Below are 23,389 nucleotides of genomic sequence, written 5' to 3' on the forward strand. Positions count from 1 at the left end.
CTTATAATGTCCCAAAGGTGAGACCTATTGGCTATACCAATGCTTGTTTTTGTATTGCAAGCCTATGTATGCCGCTCTCAGGCAGTGGCATCTTTCCTTTTTTTTGCTCTTTTACTCTTTTAGTTAATGTTGTTGTGTATGCTTGTTGACTTATATATTTTTTGTGGCTGGGTAAGTGGGTGAATGCAAGAATGAATACGTGGATGGCTGAATACATAGATGGTTGACAGTGCACTTGTGATGACTTATTGGGTGCTTAACTTCACCTGTGAATGAAGAGACACTTATTCATAAGTTAGACTATTTTGTGGGGCCAGGTCTTGTTTGCAGAAGTCTTCTCCACTATTTGTGGGTTAAAAGTTCATGAAGTTGCCATGCCTTGCAAACATTAAAACATGAAATTTAGCAAAGATGCATTGGAAATCATTCTTTTTTGCCTGCCCTCACTATATATTAAGGTGAACTGTTCTACACTCTCTATTGCTATATGTTTTGACTATTATTACCTTGTTGTATAGCTCTGCAGTGGGGCTCCTCGTCTAGTCATCAGATTTAACCATCTTCTACATTTTCCTGTGATTGTATTTAATATATTGTGATTTGTGGTTTGAGTTAATCAAAAGAATATGGAGTAGTTTTCTCAATCAATTTGACGCTCTCTCGCAGCACCTGCAATGTAATGATCAAGGTAGGGCCTACCCTTGGGGACTAGGTCAGAAATCTGGTAAGCAAACATATCTAAATCAGGGTGCCGTCACATTATGTGCCAAAGCACGGTCTGATTTAATTATCAATAAAAGCACACAGTCATTGAACAATATGCTAAATTTTGTGCCTACTTATAGCCAAAACGTACTCTCTATTAGATGTTTGTCTATCATAGATAGTGACCGTGTGCTTGGAGAAAAAGCTGTCTGTTACTAGTTAGTCAGTATGCAGTCAGTGACAAAACGGAAATGCAAAACAAAAAACACACTGCAGTCTGCCACCAACCATGTGATAACAAATATTATTGTCAGCGTGGTAGTATTTACAGTGGTGTATACAATATTTCATATGTTTTATGAAGAATGTGGGGATCAGTTGATGGGGATTTCAAGAGTGGTTCATTGGGATAGAAAAATATGCTAGTCACCATAAGTAGGGCACCCCATAGTCCTTGATCTTTGTTAGGTACTCAAAACAACATCGCGAAAAATGATTGCTTCCATTGCCTGGCCACCCATAGGGCAGTAAGATCAACCTATCAACCGCGAGCCTGTGTGGTCTGTGCATTGATCCTGAAGTATTTCAGAAACTTGATCTAATGGTAAAACGAGCTGGATGTGTTGCATGCACAAAAAACCGAGGCAAACAACCCACCTCCAAATATCTGTTTAAGGTAAAGTGGTGGACACCGAGAACAATAAGTAACTTAGCCACCTTCATATGAAGGGACAGAGGTAACAATTCCATTAGGGCAGTCATTACAAGGGCCTTACAATCCCATTTGATGAGTCCAGTAACTGCAGTTACCTGGCCCGTTTGGATTACAAGTCCCACAGAAACACCATGGATGGGGTGTGTTTGATAGCAGGTACACAGTCTTTGTAAAATTCTAATTGAAAATCTGGAATAATATGCTGAAATCAATGCAAACTCAGATTTCTGCTTCTTGTTCCCCATTGTCGTGTGATTTGAGGTAATACTGTTTTACTCCCTTAACTAACCCTTCGGCTTCCTGACAATTACATGTCTACTCAGGAGTGAGGAGGATCCATGCAGATTGCCTACCCACTTATAAGGGGGCGCTTTTAAGTTGGCTAATAGTGATGTGTAGGAAGAAGAAGCACTTGCTTTAGTGCTGTTCTGAAGCAACTACCCAAGTCGAAATTTGGACACTGGAGAAGAGACTTATGCTCTACAATAACTGTGTGGAAATTCTCCAACAATTAGTCCCTCACATAATAATAATAATAATAATAATACATTTATAAAGCGCCTGGCTGCACAGAACTGTGTGTCCCCGCGCTAACTGCTAATACAATACAGAGATCCGGAGGAGCTGTAGAAAAAGAGTCTCGGGGGAGGTTTACATGTTGGGGAACAAGTAAGTTTACAGTTTTGCACAAAATATCAGTTCAGATGGCTCCATCTGCAAGTGGAGCGGGAGCGCATTCCAGTATTTAGAAGCTAAATACCTAAAGGATCTTCCTCCCATTTTGGCCCTGATGATTCGGGGAAGTTTGAATAGCATCATGCCAGATGATCTTAGGTTCCGGGTTGGACGGTGTATAGTAAGGAGATTTTTTAAGTATTCAGGACCTTTGTCCTGAGCGATGCAATGGGCATAGCAAAGGGTCTTAAACTTAATCCTCTCTTTAACCGGAGACTTTTTATTAATCCATTGATCACCTTCATAAAATGTATCTGGCAAATCTGTGATTCAGAGGAAACGGCTGAAGTTGATGCTCTGTCTGGAGATTGAAGTTATTCAAGTAACTGTATTTAAGTTGCCCTACTTTGCCAGTAAGAACATACCCATCGTGCATGGGTATTATTAGTTGTAAGTCCTTCGTTGGCTTTTTAAATTTGTATGACATTTTGGGAGAGTTTGAGACTTTGAATCATGGGATCAGAACTCTTTATTAAAAAAAAAACCCTGTCACCAAGCCTTCTGTCCCACAGGCCCCAGGAAGAAGGTTCTCCGTTTTTAATTGCAATTTTCCTTTGTGATTCCATCTCCATCTTTTGTAGTGCTCCACATTATGTGGATGAGATCTAAAGCCCTGTGACTCGCATTAAATGTAGCATACTTCTGCTCTGTGTGGGGGGGGGGCTCTGTGTGGGTGTATGTGTGGAGGGCGCTGTGTGGTTGTGTGGGGGGGCGCTGTGTGTGTGTGTGGGGGGGCTCTCTGTGGGTGTTTGTGTGTGGCATTTGCGAGAGATTAAGCTATTGGCATTGTAAATGACAATGCCATTTATTTATGTTAAAAAAAACATAAATAAAAATAATGTCAAGAGCAATGCCAATAGCTCTAACTTTAACAAAGGCAAAACCATTGCATTGTAAATGCTTGTTTTTTTTTTGTCAACGTGTGTACCATCAACTGGGTGAGAGGCGCACTCTTTTTTAACTTCACTCTTATTGTAGACTAAACCTATTTGAACAAGGGTGCTACACTATAATCATGTGTTGGCTCCACATGTGTGTACCTATTCAAACCCTGAACAGGATCAACCTGCTCTAGTGTGCACTGTACCTGATGAACTAAATGTTCACATTTTACAAACATTAATTATTTTCAAATTATACTCGTTATGCCACAGTATTGATGTGTTGCATACTGGTGTTTACTGGTTATTTCATAACATAAATTTATAACTTTTTCACGTGCATATTCACAACATTCATATGCTATTTCATCACATGTAGTAATTGACCATATTTTTTTACTGATACAAATTCTACTTTCAAAACTTAAATTCTCTACATTGATTCCATCATAGGTACTGAACCATATTTAATCTCTGGTGTTTACTGGTTATTTCATAACATAAATTTATAACTTGTTCACGTGCATATTCACAACATTCATATGCTATTTCATCACATGTAGTAATTGACCATATTTTTTTACTGATACAAATTCTACTTTCAAAACTTAAATTCTCTACATTGATTCCATCATAGGTACTGAACCATATTTAATCTCTGGCCCAATGCATTTCGGAACGCTGGTTCCTTCCTCAGGGGCTGTATTCTCAACTATGGTCAACAGAGATTCCTTCCGTGTGAATTTTAATTCAGAAGATATTCAGGTTGTTACGTCTGTATTCTCTGCAATCGTCAAGGATATTGCTGTCGACCCTTCCTAATATTTGGAACTACATCAGGTTCACGTATAATGGCCCGTTGTCGAAAATGTCGCGACCCTTTTCGTTGTTTATACGCCGCTGAAACGGTGATTGGAGATAGTTGGCTTGTATTCCACTTCCCCTTACGCTTTGTAAGTGAAGCGCTGCTCCTCTAAACCTTTGTCGTGGCTTCCGACATGAACGCAGGGATTCTAAACCAGACCACTTACAATTGACTGAACCAAGCTGATGGAACAATTTCAAAGCAAGAATTTTGCAGTGTACTCTTTTAAGAGAGGTCTAAGGGTAATGGTAATCGGCAGCATTCTTGGTTAACTAGCCTCACACTCACCTTTGATAAGTGTTTTATTTTTTTTTGTTTCATATTTATTTATTGAGAAGAAGTTAACAATATATAGGAACAAGAATATGTATATAATATTATAAAATAACTTACGATTATACAGAGTAACACAAATTCATATACAATAATAAACAATAAGTAATAGATAAGCTAAGCAGAATTATAGTGCAAGAAAGAGAAATAAGTTTAGTCCATATTTTAGAAAATAAAAGATAAAAAGTTTATAGAGCAAAAGAGAAAAAAGGAAAGGTAGTAGAGAGAACCTAAAAGAATACATAGGAATTAAATAATTAATAAGGTATAAATGTATGTAGGTAAATATACACAATTGATAAGTGTTTTAAGCGCAATGAGTTACTTATACTATTTATGACACAACTCACTACTCATTTCAGTGCATTCATTTTACCTGGCGGAATCCCACAGACAAAACATAATCACTGGTGCTGACCCACAGCAGCCTGGAGTCTTTGTTATTCTCATGGCCCAAAGTGCTCTGAAAGTGAAGCAAATATAAGGAGTTAAAAGAATATTGTAACAGCCTGGTGACCTTAACAGGTTAATCGGCTCCCAAATCATTCCCCATTACCAAGGACAGACCACTTTATCATTAAGAATCCCACAATCCTAAAAACGCAGTTAGAGCAAATAACAAATCTCTGTTGTCCCAAGAGAGCACGATAGATCATCTAGCAATGGTCACAAGCATCAACTTCCAAGTCTAGAAAACCCTAACTAAAGTGAGCAGCATCTCATGAAACTTCACAACATTCTGCCCATCTCACATGGTTCAAGGAAATGAATTACCTACCTTGTGACAACAATCTTTTTAATTCTCTATTTCTGAAAATCCTTAGTCTCCTCAAATGGTGGAAGATGTCAGACTTAACCTGGAAACTATTTTCACCCACAAAGAGGCCAATTCGTACCAAAGACACCCAGATGTACCTTGTGTAGTAGACATTAGTGGACAGAACATACTACTGGGAATGAATTGCACCACTGACACCAGTTATAACTTTTCACTGTTACATAAAGTTCAATGAGCTCAGTCCTCAGGGGATTTCAGATGGCAAGGGAAGTGCACTGAAGAATATTCAAGGATGGCATACCAACCTGAAACATCAAAGGAGTTATTTGTTTTCTTTTAATAGAGACTTCCATACTGGCCAATTGTTCAACTTATGAAAAACTCATCCCGTCAATGGCAAATGTCATAGGGGCCGCCCAAAGTAATCTAAAATATTGCTTTTAACATATTGTAGAGCACAGTGGCTAAACGTGGTGTCCTACCTAGGATTAGAGCCCAAGCTGTAAAAGTAAACCACATTATGTAAAGAAATCTGCACTGCGCTGCTAGAGTTTTCCTGGTGAGCCAAACAAATTGAGATAGCGCATGAATAAAAGCTCTGTTCCAGGTAGAGAAGTAGTAATTTACCAGCCAGATGTCTGGACAACAATATGAAATCATCCACTGAGCAAGCTAAACTACTGATGGCCTTCGGGAGAGCAGAGTGGCATTATCTCAACTATTTGCTCCAACACTGCGAAGAGGCAGTGAATCTCCTGGCAGGTGCTAAGGCTTCAAGTTATCAGAGAGGTCATGTTTGGTCAAAAGTAGCTCCTCAGGTTCTAGGGGCTCAAGCTGAGCGAGTGTAGGGAGAGAGAATTCTCACCCGTTCATGAACAGAAGAAGTCGTCTGTGAAAAAGGAAGCAGAAAGTGCAGATGTCTAACAACCATGAGTGGCAGGAGCCGTCTAGGACCACTAGGTTCCCTTTGATCTGTCTGTCATGGGCAAAACCTGCAAACACCTTATCAGACAGGACCCACGCCACCAAAAGGTTTGGTGGAGGGGCTCCCCACTTCAGAGATGGCATAATTCTTGCACTGCCTGTCAAACAAATAATCCCTGGGCTTGACTAGGTGAAGTTTCCTGGGGACACTACTTAAGCTTGGCATAGGAGACTACATTTTGGTAGGAGATTTGCAGGCAAAAAAGAGTTTGGAACAACCAGTCAGCCGTGGAGCTGCATTCACGGAAGAAATCTTTGCTCTCCATGATGCATAACACTCCTTCTGGGGGAGGGAAGATCTTGCTATTGCATTGCAGTGCTATGATTGGCTTAGGACAGCCTGGGTGCTTTCTGGTTGAGGAGCGGAGGAGAGACGACGTGGGAGAGACAGCTGCTCAGGCACGTTACTTAAAAAATGTTCTTTATCTTTTTTCCCCTCCTCCTCCTCCCATTTTCCTCTGCCCACAACCTGCTTAATGTACCAGCCGCCTCTGCATGTAAGTCATTAGTAGAAGCTTGCATCACACACACAGTATAAGATAGGCTGCCTCTTAGACCTGACATCCTTGTTGTGGTTTACCCCCAACATTTTGCCTTCCCATCCTCCTGTTTTTGCTAACTTCATTTTGCTGGCTTTAGGACTCTGCAAACTTTCCCATCGTTAACTAGTGCTAAAGTGCTTGTGCTCTCTCCTTTAAACATGGAGAAATTGATTTACACCCAATTGGCACCTTTCATTTACTTGTAAGTGACTAGCAAAGTGGTACTACATGTACTCAGGGCCTGCAGCAGTAAATGTGCCACCCAACTAAGTAGCCATTTAAACATGTCTCAGATCTGCCATTGCAGCCTGTGTAGAGTAGACCCTAAACAGCTCATAGGGCAGGGTGTAGTGTATTAAAAAAGTTAGAGATGCACATTTAACTTTCACATGTCCTGATAGTGAAAAGGTCTTACATTTGTTTTTCACTACTGCAAGACCTACCTCTCCCATAGGATAACATAGGGTTAACTTATTAAATTTAATAAACAATAACTTTCAATTGAGAACAGACAGGAATATTGAGTTTGGTGTCTAAAGAATTGTAATTTAATGCCTCTTTGATGGCAAAATCCGATTTTAAATCACAATTTTGAAAATGCCACTTTTATAAAGTTGCCATTTTCTTGTCCTAACCATTTGGTGCCTGCACTTTTTCCCTGGGTCACATGACTAGGTGTAGCTGACAGCAGGTCTTTGCATATTGCTCACAGACAGTGAGACAAAGGAGCATACGTGGTTGCGGGATGGGCCATCTCTGACTTGATGAAGGGGGGGGAACTGTCACCTACCACACTTGCACATCACAAAAGCTCTGCCTGAGCACATTCACAAAGGGTTTGAAACTGGTTTATTGTGACCCCGGACACGCTGGGGCCCAGGCAAGAGGGCAGGAAATTCCAAGCACCTCAGGGAGTGGAAACCTCCAGTACCTTCTCCTTCTTCAAAGAAGGCACCAGGTATAAATAATGGTCCATCAAATCCAACTCTCATTACAACTTTGGACCTGTGAAAGACTTAGAAGGACTGCTGTGCAGCTCTGCCAAAAAGACTGCTAATCTGTTGACCTGCTGCATGAGTAAGGAGGACTGGACATGTATCTTGATCCCAGGACCACCAGAGTGCCTCCAAGGGCTAGTTAGCAAGCCACTTGATCAGAAGCCTCGGACAGAAAAGGCTCCAACCACCTTGAACCCAGCACCTGGACTCCGTCTGCTGAGGCTCTTGCCCCCCAAGTGGCACCACCCCAATACTGGACTCTTGGAAGTGGGTCTGAATGTCTTGTGCCAGCTCAGTTGTGGTCATGAGGCCAGAACCAGTGCAGCGCAATGCATTTCCTTGCAGCTCCACTTTGGAACCTCTGCTGTGTGACGCATCCCCAACGCAGGACATCGCAGCACACAGTCTCCTCGTAGCTGCAGCTGCACAACGCATCCTTGACACAGTCCTTCGCATTGCAAGCCCCTCGCCAATGGCATCCTTGTCGATGACTCTGGACTCAGAATTGAAGCCCTGCAGCTTCTTCGGAACCAACGGTGAGAGACGCAGGACTTCGCATCACAAGTCTATTGTCAATGGCATCCTTGAGAATGAAACAGGACCTTGCATCGTAGCTTTGTTGCTCCTCGGAACCGAAGCTGCACGAAGCATCCTTGACACGGGATCTCGCAGCACTCTACAACCAGGAGTTAAAGTGTCATCATAATTGGCCTGAACTTGTGACTTTGTATCGGCCCGGTGACACCAGATAACCACAGATGGCGCTTTATGCTTCTAGGGACTATTTTCATTTAAATATCTAAAATTGCATATTGCGGTTCTACTGATTGGATTCTTTTCATTTTGGTCTCAAAAATTTATAAAATTGTCTCTATTTTTCTGATGTTGATTTTTCGTGTGTTGTGTTTTCACTGTATTACTATTTGAAGTCCTGCATTAACACTTTACACATTGCCTCTAAGTTAAGCCAGACTGCTTTGTGCAAACCTATCCGAGGGTTAAGGATAGGTTAATTTGAGGTTTGCTTGCGTTTCAGGCTGACAGAAATTGTGGTTGCTGTTTTGAGTAATGTTTCACCCCCATCAGACAGTAACCCAATTTCCTACACTGTCACAAAATAAGCAAAAAAGATTTAGGTTTTAGATTGAAAAAAGTGTTTCCAAAATATAGATTTTAGTAATAAACTGAACCCAGTGTAAACATTTTTTAGAACGGTCTAGTGAAAGCATACACTCCAGATTCTATTTAGTAACACCCTTGCAACAGAGCTCAAAAATAATATGTGTCCTCACAAAGCTTCAAAAGAACTCCATCAATTAAAGCCAATACCCACTTCCAATTTACATTTGCAGATTAATCAATTGCACACATTTACATATCTTTAAGGCAACTGACACCCTGGCAAGAAGGCTTGTTTCTTATTTAGCTGCCTCTCCTTCCCTCGGCTTCACAGCACAGGGGACTACCTCATTTCCACTTCAGCTGAGGCCTCTCAACCATAGGAATTAACCATCTAAGGTCGGTGTTCTTTTAAGAAACAGTAGGGGGAACAATTTTTGCCAATTTAAAAAAAAGTATGGGCATGTCGAGCTCCTCAGATCCCTCCGACTTCGACCTCTGGTGTTCCTGCAAGACAGCATAGAGTGCTGGTCCCGCGTAACACCCCCCTCACCCTGAGGCATCTCCACACACAGTATAGTAAACATGCTCCATGATAAGGACTGCAATGTCATCCTTCTGAATGCCTGAGTACACGCCCCTACAAGGTGGAGAATACCAATGTCTCCTTATACCAGGACTATGCAGCTGCAGTGCAGGCACAGAGAAGAACACTTTTAGAGGCGAAGAAGAGACTCAGAGAAGCGCAGGTCCAATATTTACTACTTTTTCCTGCAAAATTAAAGATAACGTACGAAGGGCTCACCCACTTCTTGATGGACACAGCAGCAATGTGGGACTGGATGGAGGTACAACATATTCAGAGAGTGGGAAGAGGGAGTGGTGGTGAACAAGGCAAAAAAGGCTGGATGAGGATATGACAGCAGGGACGCACATGAAAAGTTTTCAGAATTCTTAGAAAGTTAGAAGGGATGAAAGTCAGGTACTTAAAACCCTTGGCCGACCAGTGGGATGGGAGGAGGTGAACTGCAGGAGTCCACACAGGGATATTCACTTTAAAGCGATACAACATAACCTGAATGACATATGGGAAGGCAGGGGATGTCATTGTTAAGAAAGAGGTGGTGGACAGGCTGGGAGACTGACAGGGCAAGACGATATTGGAACCAAGATGAAGAACTAGAGACGTTATAGGCTCATGTTATGGAATGTGTGAGGTATGGCTGCCCCATATAATCAAAACCAAAGGGAATGATGGACGGGGTGTTGAACATTGCAAGCACTTCCCCCCCCCACCAGTCAACTGATCTGGGTTTAATCCATCATCATACTTTAGCTCACTCCGCCACCCCAGTTCAGACATGGCTATATGCAAATCGTTCTGACCCTGTGCCTCATGGGAACAGTCCAGCCCGAACTGCCCCATATAATCACCAGGGAGTCATTACCTACATTAAGAGGCAAGCGGAGCAAATTTCTTTTGTGCAGGGGACGCATATTACTCTTTCAGAGGTGGGAAATTTGAAGTCCAGGTGGAAAGGTGAAACAGCAACATAGTACTCTACATATGCTAGATGGACATTTATGGATAAGAATAGGCCTTCTTTTCCACACAAAAAAAAGAAATAGCAGGCAAAGAAAGAAGTACATTATGATACAAGGACTGCGTTATGGTTGGAAGTAAGTATAGTTTGTTTGCACAAATGCACCTAATGTCCAACCAATGAACTTGCGGTATAAAGTAATGAACAAGCTGCTTGAACAAGTAAAAAAAATACTATGTTGAGAGGCGATTTTACCAGTGACCAACTCTGAGCTGGAAAGAGCTTTTCCACCACTGAGGAATACAACTAATGTATCAACAAGCATTGGCAAAGCTAATAGGTCTTGCCTTTGGCACCTACTGGCTTTGCCAATGGTTTTAGCCAAAACTGAAGACGCTGTTGGGGGGAAGCAACACAAATGAAGTGATTGTGGAGGACAGAAGCAAACAAAGATTGAGAAAATTGTATGGGAGTGGAAGCGAAGGAGTAAAAGACAGCTCAAATTGGAATTAAAGGGCACAGGAAAACATCTCGAAGGGCAAAGCTGTATAAAAGTGAAGGTGTACGCCAGAGTGGCGTGAACGACAAAGTTGTGGATAATGTAACTTTTTGTTAAAAAAAAAAGATCTGCTGAAAGAAGCAGGCAAATATGCTAAACGCTACAAAAAAGCATGCACTCTCCTGGAATACCTATAAATAGAAATGTGCTGGAAGAAGCGGGAAAACAGAGGACAGGGTAAATGCATGCACTCTCATGCAGTGCTTTTAAAAAAAGAAAAAACACGTACCAGGAATCAGACATTTGTGGAAGGATAAAAGGAGCCAGTTAAAGTGACGGTAAACAGGCTGTCCTCCACGGAAGGAACAAAGACTAGATGGACGGTCTAAAACAAATAAAACCATCAAATAAAAAGAAAGAAAATATGAGTGACAAAACAAAAAGCCAACGGAAAGCAATGGTCGGAGTTGGCCAGTTAATTACATGTCCCCAATAAGTCTTTCGGAACCAGACAGCTCTGCTGTCTGGCAGGCTTTGACCCAAAAACAACAGCTCTCAAGGAATGACTTGAGAACTGGTGCTTGAGAGACGTATGGAGGGTGCAATATCTTGGCATCAAGGAATATTCTTATAATTCCCCAGTTCTTTAAATGACATACTTGCATAGATCTGTTTCTTGTGCCACCAACTATGCTAGCACTGGCAGAGGCAAGGGTATACTTATGTAAAACTATTTCAGATCACTACCTGTTGGTGCTCAAATTCGCATAGTGTAGATCTCACACGCTGATACAATTGTGGCGATTACAACACGATAGAGGGATCTCGCTTTCCAAGGAAACCTGGGGGAAGCGATTGACAAATATTTCAAAGAAAATGAGAATACAGTGGAAGATAATGGCATAGAATTTAATGTAGTGGTAAGAGGTGAATGCATAAAAAGGTAACGGATATTAGAGACACTCTGACACGGGGACTGAATACATTGGGAACAGTGTTGAGATCGACAGAGGTGGAAATGGCATGAGGGGACTGGAAAGAGAGAGAATTTGCTGAGAAGAGGTGTGGACAGCATCACTGGAACGCCAGTGGAGTTCTGAACATAGGTCCTGCAAAGCAAAATATATGTAGTGGGAGATCTGCCAGGGACCCTTTTGGCTAAGTTGCTAAGTAACGAACAACAAAGACTGTAATTACCTCACTCTGTACGTATGAAGGAAATGTAGTTCAGGCACAAGACAACATTACTAAGAAATTTAGGTAATATAATCACAAATTTCATATTGAAAATGTACCTATTCTGGCGCAAATTGTAGCTGCTATATTTGGGCCCAGGCTCAGCTGCCACCAATGGAAACCTTCCAAACCCAGACATTTCTGAAAACTAGACACACAGCAGAGACCAGGGTAGTGTGACTTGTGTAGATCCCACTATATTTTCTTGCCCAGAATGCCGTGCAAACCTCAAACTTTGTCTAGCTTCACACATTTTCCTCATACTTCGTGAGGGAAAGCTCTAGAAACTGCATGGATCCATGAAAATGACTATCATTACTACAAACTGGTGTTCCCACACTTCTTTTGATAAAAACACTACTCCCCTTGTGTGGTGGGCCTATTGCTTCTAACAGGAACAGATGAAAACTTAAACGATTTGTAGTCTATGTACCATTATTGTGGTCTTCGAATGGTCTATGGGTTAGTAAGTTCAGCCGGCAATCGCCCTTACAAGTGGGCAGAAAGACAGTTCTTATTTGTTTAAATGGGGGTGAGAGAACATGCCAGGGAGCCGTTCCCATGGAAAGGAAATCCCCAGTGTCCAGTGGTATGCAGATCGTCACAGTGACAAACAAGCATTGGAAATGCAATAGGTCTCGCATTAGGAAAGTTTGTGCTATTGGTCTTATGAAGGACATTTTTTTTATTTTTGTGTCGTTTTTTAAAATAGCTAAATTAATAGCTTTGTCATTTACAATGCCAATAGTTATAACTTTTCGCAAATGTGACACCTATAGCATCTGTAATGCAACATGTTTTGTATGTACGTGACTTAGATGTATTGATATTACAAATAACAATGGCTTTTAATTTTTTTAAATAATTAATACTTAAATAATTTATTTAATTTGTAATGTCAATAGCTTAAACTATTGTAAATAACTTTTGTGAAGATTATGTTCAGTGTTTTTTATTGTGACGAAAATCCAAGAACAGAAGTGAAATATTAACATCTTTTTGTGATTTGTAATAAAGCTTGAACGCTTGAAAACAGCTTGAAACATTGAAAGAACATATTTGAACCAGTGATGGTGTGGTGGTGCGGAGTGATGCTGTGGTTGCGCTGAGTGATGCTGTGGTTGTGCTGAGTGATGCTGTAGTTGCGCTGAGTGATGCTGTGGTTGCGCTGAGTGATGCTGTGGTTGCGCTGAGTGATGCTGTGGTTGCGCTGAGTGATGCTGTGGTGGTGCTGAGTGATGCTGGGGTGGCGCTGAGTGATGCTGGGGTGGCGCTGAGTGATAATGTGGTGGTGCTGAGTGATAATGTGGTGGTGCTGAGTGATGCTGGGGTAGCGCTGAGTGATGATGTGGTGATGCTGAGTGGTGTTGTGGTGGTGCGGGGTGATGCTGAGTGATGATGTGGTGATGGTGAGTGGTGCTCAGTGGTGATGGTGAGTGGTGCTGAGTGATGCTGTGGTGGTGCTGAGTGATGCTGTGGTGGTGCTGAGTGGGAGATGGGGAGAGGGAGAAAAAGGAGAGCAGGGAGAGGGTAAAGAGAGGGAGAGAGGAGAGAGAGGGGGAGAGAGAGGGGGAGAGAGGAGAGAGAGAAGGGGAGAGAATGAGAGAGAGACGGAGACGGGGAGAGAGGAGAGGGAAGAGAGGGAGAGAGGGAGAGGGAAGTGAGGGAGAGGGAAGTGAGGGAAAGGGAGAGAGGGAAAGGGAGAGAGGGTAGAGGGAGAGAGGGGGAGGACGAGAGCGAAGGACGGAAGGGAGAGAGGGGAGAGAGGGAGAGAGAGAGAGGAGAGCAGGCAGAGGGGGAGATGGGGTAAGGGAGAAAAAGGAGAGCAGGGGGAAGGTAAATAGAGGGAGAGAGGAGAGAGGGGGAGAGAGGAGAGAGAGAGGGAGAGGGTGAGAGAGGAGAGAGGGAGGGAGAGGGTGAGAGAGGAGAGAGGGAAGTGAGGGAAAGGGAGAGAGGTAGACAGAGAGAGGGAGAGTGAGAGAGTGAGGGGAGGGAGAGAGAGGGAGGACGAGAGGGAAGGAGGGAGAGGAGAGGGAGTGGAGTGAGAGAGGGAGAGAGGTAAAGAAAAATAGAAAACTGGGAAGCCTTGCTTCAAAAAGAGGCATACCTTATGTTTTACTTATTTGTAACACAATACTGATATTGCCGACCACATTAAACATGTTAGGATGTTGTCAGAGCATGTGTTGTCAGAGCATGTGATTTCATAAGAGTTCCATCTATTTATTGGAAAACTTCAAATTGTCACCCTACATAAATCTAAATGAAACAAACGTATGTTCGACATGATATAGACTACCGATTTAAGGTGTGCATTGGTCACACAGACAGGCAGTTAGGTGTCAATCGAAGAGAGGGCGCTACTGCACGCTTAAACAAAAGACTAATCTTAATATTGCCACATAAATCTGCAGCCGCATGTGACTTTATTGCACCAGCTAACCCATAAAAATCACACGTTGATTTACTAATACATGTACACATCTCTGTAAAACGTAATAACCCCATATAAAACGTGTTAGCCAAACTATTAACTTTAGTAAAACATATAATTCAGTGGATCTATAGAAGCATAACATGCACACCTGAAAGCAGAAGAAATCTGCAAGCAGCAATGTTGGCAATGCTAGTGCAAGAGAAATATGTATATGCAAGTCATCGCTCTGCTCTATTCTAAAATCTAAAGACCTAACTGTGTACAATATTTGGTCGAAGACGTTACTATAGGAGCAATGTGCCTGAGAAAGCATACATTTCCTCTTAGCTGCACAGCATTTGTAAGTAGTTGGCTCAAAGGATGGTAAAAGAGAAGCTACGCTTCCTAAGAAGTATTGCGTTTTAACCAGAACAAAAGTTTGCTAGTACTGTAATAGGCGCAATTATAGATATTAACACGTTTGCCTCCTCTTCATGGTTTGAATGTGATTGCGACATACTGTTACTTAGTCTTTTAATGTTACTCTTAATTGCACTGAAATTATTACAATGTTACACACAAGCAAATCGAAAGTTTGGTAGCTATGTGTAAACAACAACAGAATTAGCATGGGCAGAGTATATGGCTGTACGAAGGGTCACTACCTGCCGTAATCAGTACATTTTAACACACTGCACTTTTGCTGCGCAGCGAAACTGACTGCATGCAAGTGTGCATGTAAAAGATGAATATGATCACAGCTAAGCTGCATAGGAATGCTAAGCTACGATAACAATTAACATGACAGGAAATGCATGCGGTGTATAGAAATATGTGATGGCATTTAAAAAAAATATTAAAGGCGATTTTTCAATATGTTGAATTTTAAATGAATGCTAGCATTGAACTTTAGGTAATGCTTCGATCTCGGACCTGGAGACCTAGGTTCCAGTCTCAGTAAGGGCACTAAACAAAATGAACATCCTGTGCATATGCTCAAATGAAGTAATCTCCTTGTGCCTAACAAAAATGAATGCGTGTCCTCATGTAATGTAACTGATGGTATATAAAGCGCTCTGATATCAGATTGGTTCAGGTGTAATTCGCTCTATATATAAAACTCTAAAAACAATTGTTATTAATTGTTCATTTGCATGCGGCACTATGCATTCAAAAGCAATGCATGAAAGCACGCTCATGTTACTTACTACACACACAATATGTACTTAGTGAGTTTAGAACAATGTAAACAAGTTAAATAAGGAGACACGGCCTGGCGCCGTGAAACTGAAAGCACGGCCGGCCGGCCGTGAAAGCCTTTGATGCAGCAGGGGGTGGAGCGGGAAGAGCTGCTGGCGGCACAAGTTAAATAAGGAGACACGGCCTGGCGGCCGTGAAACTGAAAGCACGGCCGGCCGGCCGTGAATGCCTTTGCTGCAGCAGGGGATGGAGCGGGAAGAGCTGCTGGCGGCACCAAGCTGGGCAACAGATGGCTGGCGATTTGATGCTGTGCATGCGCATTTTAACTCATTGCGCTTGCGCATTGAGCTAAAAGCGCGCATGCGCTGCATCAAATCGCCAGTCTAGTTAAACTCTGTTTAAGCCCCTATAGTCTCGCAAGCTCCATGCGCATGCGCATTGACAGGCGAGACCTAAAAAGCAGGATACTGAATGTCTTTTTTTTAAAAAAATGTTTATCCTGCTGAGTGTTGTACAAACCATTCACACCCACAACACTATGAAAGTAGTGCGGTGTATGTGAACAATTCAACCATCCCAATTAAAGACCGCCACTCAGGCCCTCGTCACCAGCCACCTCGACTACGGCATCACCCTTTACACCGGCATCTCAACCCAGCTCCTCAGAAGACTCTAGAACATACAGAATGCTGCAGCCAGGCTGATCCTAGACCTCTCCAAATGAACCCACATCGCCCTCCACCTGATCGGCCTCCACTGGCTCCCCATCCAGAAGAGATGCGAGTTCAAGATCCTCATGCACGCATACAAAGCCCTTCACGACCTAGGACCTGCTTACATTAACCATTGACTGAACTTCCACCAGCCCTCTAGACACGTGCACTCCTCTTCATTCGCCCTAGCACACTCCGCCTACATCCGTCGCAGCCGCAGAAGGGGCCGCAGCTACTCTGGTTTGGCTTTCCCTTCTATCTCCGTTCAGCCCCCTCACTGGCAGACTTCAGAAAGAGACTCAAGACTTGGCTCTTTGACATAGACACAGCGCCCAGATACCCCTAGGGGTGGCAGTGCTGCGCTATACAAATGCTGTTTGATTGATTAATTGAAGAGGCTAATAATGGAGCACTAAAAGGTTGTTTACAAGATAACATGGCGTTTTGGAAGTGGCAGCCTTTAATATCACACAAGTTTTTGTAAGTGATTCAGACTTGCTGTGAAGAAGCACGGCTCAAGGTTCTATTCGTCTCAGAAGGTGGCCCATGTGTGTGGAGGATGTACTTCACAATTACACATGGGATGGGTGCTTTTCAGTGAAGAAAAAATGTCAGTCCTCACATAGTGCTGTCTCTGCTTGAACTAAAGCGGCACATGCCAAACACAAACTTCGTGTCAACATGCTGGCAATGAACTGTGATTCCCAGCAGGCCAAAAGCTCTTAAGAGTCCAAGAGAGATGACAGTCAACTTGGATTATCAGTTATAATTTTACTTGTGGCTCACAGCATCCTTTCATAGGCAATTGTCGTACAATTTTGCTGAAACCAAATTCTTGATACAAGGATTCCAGATTTCCTCACAAGGACGTGTTACTCTTCATCAGAATGTTTTGAATAGACAATTGGCTGTATCCTGTGGTCTCTAATCCAAGGGACCAGCATTATATCAATACTAGTCATGAATTGTTGCTGAACAAAATGAACTCTGAGCTATTCTTCTGAATATTCACTCAACGATTGAAACTTAGGTTATTCACTGGGTTACCCTGTGATGTAATAGGGAGGACACTTAAAGTGGTTCATCACATGTTTACAAATGTCATGTGTAAGTTATTAGAGTTTCAATACGATCATACTATTGCCAGGATTGAGATACAAAAAATTATTGATGGTACTGATTACTTTGAAGTTCTACATATGTCAATTAGAAAGTACACTCAACTTTCACCAAAGTATGTGTTTTTTGTATTTTCAGGCATATTAAGAACTTATGGAAGCACAGAGACAGACATCAGGTCTACTTTTCACAACTGCAGTTGCACTTAGTTGTCTGAATGTCAAGACGCTTAAGATTTCTTTATGTCTTGGACGGTTCCTCCACACTCCGCAGGCCTCATTCCTCAGTCATGTGGTGAGGCAGCAGTGGCGGAGTCTTGTGTCTGTCTTCTTTCTTATCCCATTCTCCCTTACCCGCCCCTACCACAGGTTTCTCATATTCCTATATATGTGATCAATGATGGGGTTGTTGAGAGACAGAAGAGAATATTGCTTCTAATGGATCTTGCACACAAGCCTATGCAATCTGACAGTTAAAGGGGAACCCAGTGTAGTTACTAAAGCTTGGAAGTGATCTGGTCTTTCCATCTCAATCTCTTGGCAAGTCTCGTTGTTACATAGAGGACGTTCTCTAGTTTGGTGATCTGCTAGTCTAGGATAGTAACCAGAAATGCATTGCAAACATTTAGTGATGGCAAGGTGTTGAATGGCAGCTCTGAAATTATGCTCGGACACGTTTGCTTTGATGTTGCAGACATGTGACAGCCGTTGCCAATGCGGATCTTGAAGTAGAGGGTGGTGCTGAACTGCACTACAAAAGACGCGGTGCTGTTCAAGATATCATGCTGTGAGCGATTATTATACTTGAGATTGTTTGTTTTTGTTGGCGATCAAGACAAAAATCATCTGTTTTCAGTGACTTTTAGAATGCCTTTCACATCAATGGTTGGCTGGTGGAACAACATTTTGGTGGTTGATATCACAATGGAATAACCTGAGGAGGAGCCAGACCATCCCTGGCAATACAGGCCAAACCTCTGCTCACACACTTGGCGCTCAAGTTATCCGGGAATGAATCCAGAATAGGAAGGGATGACAACAAGTTGGCAAGTCTCAGGGCCTCTGGAAAACCTTTTTCACAATGTGATGCAGCTATCTGAGCTCAGATTAGTTTGAAATATCCAACTCTGATTTGTCTTTTTCACACAATGTGTAGGGAAGACAGGTCCACTGATCTATGCCACAGCTTCTTTTGTTTTTATGCTGTTTGTTCGCCTACTTGGCTGTATCTAATGGTCCCTAACCCAAAGGACCAGCATTATATCAGTACTAGTTAGAGCTTCCCCAGCAGAGCCATACACTTCTATTTGGATATGCAAGGCCCATAGGCATCTTGCAGCCTGATCTCACACACCATGGAGTGATTGCCTGACTGGCAGCAATCCTTTGCTGTACCCCATGGGTGAACTCTCTTTACTCGCCACACACAAAAAAGGACGTCATTCTCCATTAGTAGTACAATGTTCTCACCAAAAGGGTAGAGGGATATTATATAAATGAACACCTGTGTCCCTGCAAAAGCCTAAAGGATTATCAGTCAGTCAAGAACTTTATTTCGGCAATTTCTGCCATAAAAGTGCAGAATACAACATTGTTAAAATCATCAGCATAAAATGACAGACTGATAATTAAAAAAAAGTAAAAGGTTGGACAGAGAAAAAAAGTTGTAATTTGTGTATCAATTAGCAAGTTGAGCCCTAGAGTCATGGCAGTAAGAACAATGTCCTACACCCACACCAAAATAACCCATAGAAGCATTAAACATACGCAAATATCACATTTGCGAGCTGCATTAGCAGCATGAAAAACAACATCTTCTTATAGGGCAGGCTATTTAAAAATATAAATAAACTGAAATAAAAATTATTAGCTTCAATAAATACCATTAAAATCAGGGAAATTGATCATAGAATAAAAGTGAAAAACATCTAAATTCTCCACTCTAGCTAATCACAAGACGTCTACGTTTGCACCACATTGCGAATAGAAACTTAGCAATTGTAACAACAAAAACGCTATAGGTATCATATTTTAGTATCCTATAGACCTCTCTGTAGCTTCTTATGCCCAGATTCCTACAAAGTTGAAGAACCCATTTAGCTCTGGCAGCATTATATGCAGGACAAAAGAAGATCGCATGGATCTCTGTTTCTTCTACAATTTTGCACCCAGGACATAACAGTTTTTTTGCTCCCACCAAATTGTTGGTAAATGCATAGAGGGGGAGCGTCTCGTGCCTAAATTGGAGAAACAGTTTCTTGGGTGCTAAGGGTTGGATAATATCTAATAAAGGATTATCATTAGAGGGACAGCTCTATAGATGTGACACCATATGCCTTTACCTGAAAGTGTTTTTCCACCTTCAGCTTCCAGCATCAGGATACACAAATCTTCCTGCCAGGACAGCCTACTCTTGTTTTTATGGAAAGATATCCCCCAAAAATATCCAAATTGGTTTGCTGGCTGCCAAACCCTTGCATGAGGAATCCTCTAACTCTGCAGTTCTTAACATTTGATCTGCAGACACCTGATGTCAGGGACTGTTTAGAAAATGCAATAATTGTATTCAATAATATTAGCAGATCAGAAAAGAATACATTGCTTAAAAAAGCGAAAGATTACATTGACAATTGAAAAATACTCCGTAACTGTGTAGGAACTTGAAATGGGAGGCTAAAGTTGTGATCCTTAGCTTGATTCGTGGAAGAAAAACAGGTACATAATTCACTCTGGACGACTGGTGACCTCAAATAAAGCCCAGTTATGCTCCGACAAAAATAAAGCATGCATTAAGAGCAAAAAAGACAAAGCGTTCTGCTACAGTCTAGCATATAACTTTGTCATTTAGAAATAAAACACAATATTGAAAAGCTCCCACCTTCACGTTAAAACTTAAATTTTGATTTATTTTAGATTGTTTTCATTTGAGAATTAATAATTGATGAATTGATTTGATGTATGCCTGTTCATGCATTGTTTTTAGGCGCACATCGTAGAAATTACTAAGACTGTGCTTCTCGTCTTCCAGTGGAGAGTCATTGAGGCCCACAGAAGTCAAAAGGAGACTGACCTACAGCCTGTATATAGCTTGGTTTTGAGGCCCCTGTGGTTGACCACACACTTCTATGTTAAAAACATTCAGCACTACAACCTGTTCTGAACTCCCCGGGGTTCTGGTACCCCACTGGTTAACAATGTATCAATGGCTATTTTAGCCTATAAGAGTCTGCAGCTGAGAAACTGTCCAAGGACGGTCAATCTTAGGGAAAGTACTGGGTCATAGATATCCAGCCATATTTGAATTCTAACGGAGGAAACCAAATACCTATCATGGGGTGGCTCCTCCGCAATGGAAAAGGATCGTCGCCCCGCTGGCTCAGAGCCAGTAGATGAAAAATAAAACAATATTATATCATCGTTTCACTTTTCAACTTCTGGCTGAACCGGCATGTGCAAGGAGGGGCCGGGCCATGAGAGGGTGGCGGAGGAGTGGTTGGTGCAGTGCAGGGATTGGATGGGGTGTCCGTGATGCTGTCCCAGTGACTGCTGGGACCAGAAACTGGATGCAGAGGAGCGCAAGGTGGCCGGCAGCATCAGGTAAGGTGCACCAGGCCGCCTGCTCCACCCGTGTCCCCCCTCCACGCCACCACTCTTTATCTTTGTCGGCCGCCAGTGTACCTACCTTGTTTTAGAAGACAGACACTAACCAACTAATCTTTTTTTAGGAAAGGTTTGGGTTATGGCCATAAACTGTAGTAGCAAACTGAAATTCTAATCCTAAAGATGTATTAAACTGGAGGAAGACAGGAGTTGTGAGATAAAAAGTTTAAAATCTTGAACGGGACTCTTAAAAAGAAGCAGTCAGTGTAGAAGGTACTTTGGGTAGCTTTTTTGATTGACACGTAGGGTGAAGTCTACCAATCCTTCTTGTATAAAAACCAACGCAGACACCCGTACCTCAACCATTTTGATTAAATGGTGTGTGCATTTGTGTGCGTCAAATGCAGTTTCTGCATGCCTGTGATCTCTTGTTTCGGGGTTGATGCAGGAGACCGTTTCTTCTCCTTCTACGGGTACAAAAGTCCACTGGTGGGCCAAGGTGAGGAAAAGCCAGGAAATACAATTCGCTGTGATAGTCTAATGCCAGAGTTTTCAAAGCACCTACTCTGAATTGACGCTGGGCTCATTGAAAAATGAATGTGCATGGTCCAGTCTAACAGGAAGCATTTCCCTTTTATTTACCCTATTGATCAAATACAGGCTTAGGCTAAAGGAGCTAATGAGATGATCTGATTGTAGGGATCAGAAGTGGGTTGCTTGGCTGTGTGGAAAGCAGGGCAGCTAAATTTGTATGAGTGGCTCTCTTTTCTGCTAAATCTGAATTAATGGACAAAATCTCAGTCATGTAATGAGATGATGGGTAGGCACACAGACCCTCTTTCACACTAATGTGCATCACTTACTAGCTATCCCTGGTGTTAGAAATCTTCAGATAGCATTAACCTCTGTTGAGCCGTGCAGTTCAAAGGGCCTGGTCAGCAGCCTTCTTGGAGCCTCCTGTGGAACATGCGTTTGACTCTGCTATGGTATAAATTTGCCAACCATGTAAGATGACGTAAATTTTGACCAATCTGTATATTGTGGAAGGTTATGTTTCAAAACTGTATTAACATATTCAGATTTAATGACTTGACTCTTGTGCCATAAAAAACAGACTGCCAGATCCCACCTCCTCAAACCAAGAAAGACTCCACTTGCGACATGTTTCCCGAAATCCCGCAAGACTTACTGCTCCAGTGAGACAGTGAAATCTCGGCGGCTAGCTTAGATACACTGCTATTTAAGCTGCACCACTCGGGTTTTCAAAGCTTCGCACAGAGGGTCCAAGGTGAGCAGCGCAGTGATTCCTCACTCAGGCCAGAACATTGTGGACTCTGAATAGGATGCTAACGTCTCAGATAAGTCACTAGTAACTGCAAGAGGATTTGGTATCCCTCATTTTTGATGTTTTATTTTGGTACAAGGAAAGGCGATGCCATCTTTCATTAAAAAAAAAAAAAAAAATCTTTCATGAACCAGTCATGCAACAATTGACCAATTTTGAGCCTCGTCTTGGAGGCAACTTGTTGTATGAGCGCATGCTCACAGAGAAGTTATTGAACATTACATGTTGGCAATTCTTGAAAGATGATAACCCTATTTTGTCTTTGATGTGTGTGTAACAATTTGTAATAAGTTACCAAAGAGGTATGCTTTGATTAGTGTCTCTTAACCCCGGAAGTGTAATCCACTTATGTAAGCTTGTGAAGTGTTTTAACTGTTCAATGGATACCTTAAGTTTAGCAGTAAATTCCACAAAGTCCTCTCAAGATATACAAAGAGGGGTAGAAACAAGACAAGGAGGCCCATGGAAAAGGCAGCACCTCAATGGTAGGGCAAATGGAGCTCCACTGAAAAGCATCCATAGGGACTTTAGTTAATAATCCAAGTGCTGCACTAATTGAATGCTCGGTTCTAGATCTGGCCATTTCCTTCTAGAAGAGAAAGAAAGAGAAACGAAAAATTCTCACCCAAGCAAGTAGGTGTTGGTCATATAATTGTTATAAAAGGATTTGGAGACAGGAAGTAGGTGTTGTAAAAAGTGAACAATTACTACAGCTCCTGTCTTTTTCAACAGGGAGACCCCACAACCTGTCTCGCTTCATTATTTTAGTCAGTTATTTTAGTTTTTTATTTGATCCAGATCCCTGCTCCTTGGGCTCATACCATCACTACTGTGTTGTGAACTTTCAGTGGCAGACTGCTGGGTGTGCGTAAGTGATGGTCCATTGTGCCTCTGCAACCTTGCAGGAAGAAGAAAGGAGTCTCCCCAATATAGGCCTGACAAATGGCAAAGGACCAAAATGCATTCAAGCAAAAATCGCAAAAGATATCCATAACGCAGGAACTTTTTTCCCAGACTGGCACCACGCTTCATAATTCCTGCTTATAGGAAGAAAAAAATTGGT

The 23,389-nt window shown here is 42.1% G+C and overlaps 1 protein-coding gene across 2 annotated transcripts in view; it reads right to left on the reverse strand.

Moving 5' to 3' along the window:
• Positions 1-23,389, reverse strand: part of LOC147688502 (coronin-7-like) — a 1,252,182-nt gene that overhangs the window by 813,163 nt on the left and 415,630 nt on the right. For both annotated transcript variants that reach the window (XM_086941395.1, XM_086941394.1), the window contains exon 8: positions 4,611-4,697. In XM_086941395.1, the coding sequence (XP_086797521.1) occupies positions 4,611-4,697 (87 nt within the window). The remainder of the gene's footprint in view (positions 1-4,610; positions 4,698-23,389) is intronic.

Source organism: Lissotriton vulgaris, chromosome 10 (genome assembly GCF_964263255.1).
Source record: "Lissotriton vulgaris chromosome 10, aLisVul1.2, whole genome shotgun sequence".
Taxonomy (NCBI): domain Eukaryota; kingdom Metazoa; phylum Chordata; class Amphibia; order Caudata; family Salamandridae; genus Lissotriton; species Lissotriton vulgaris.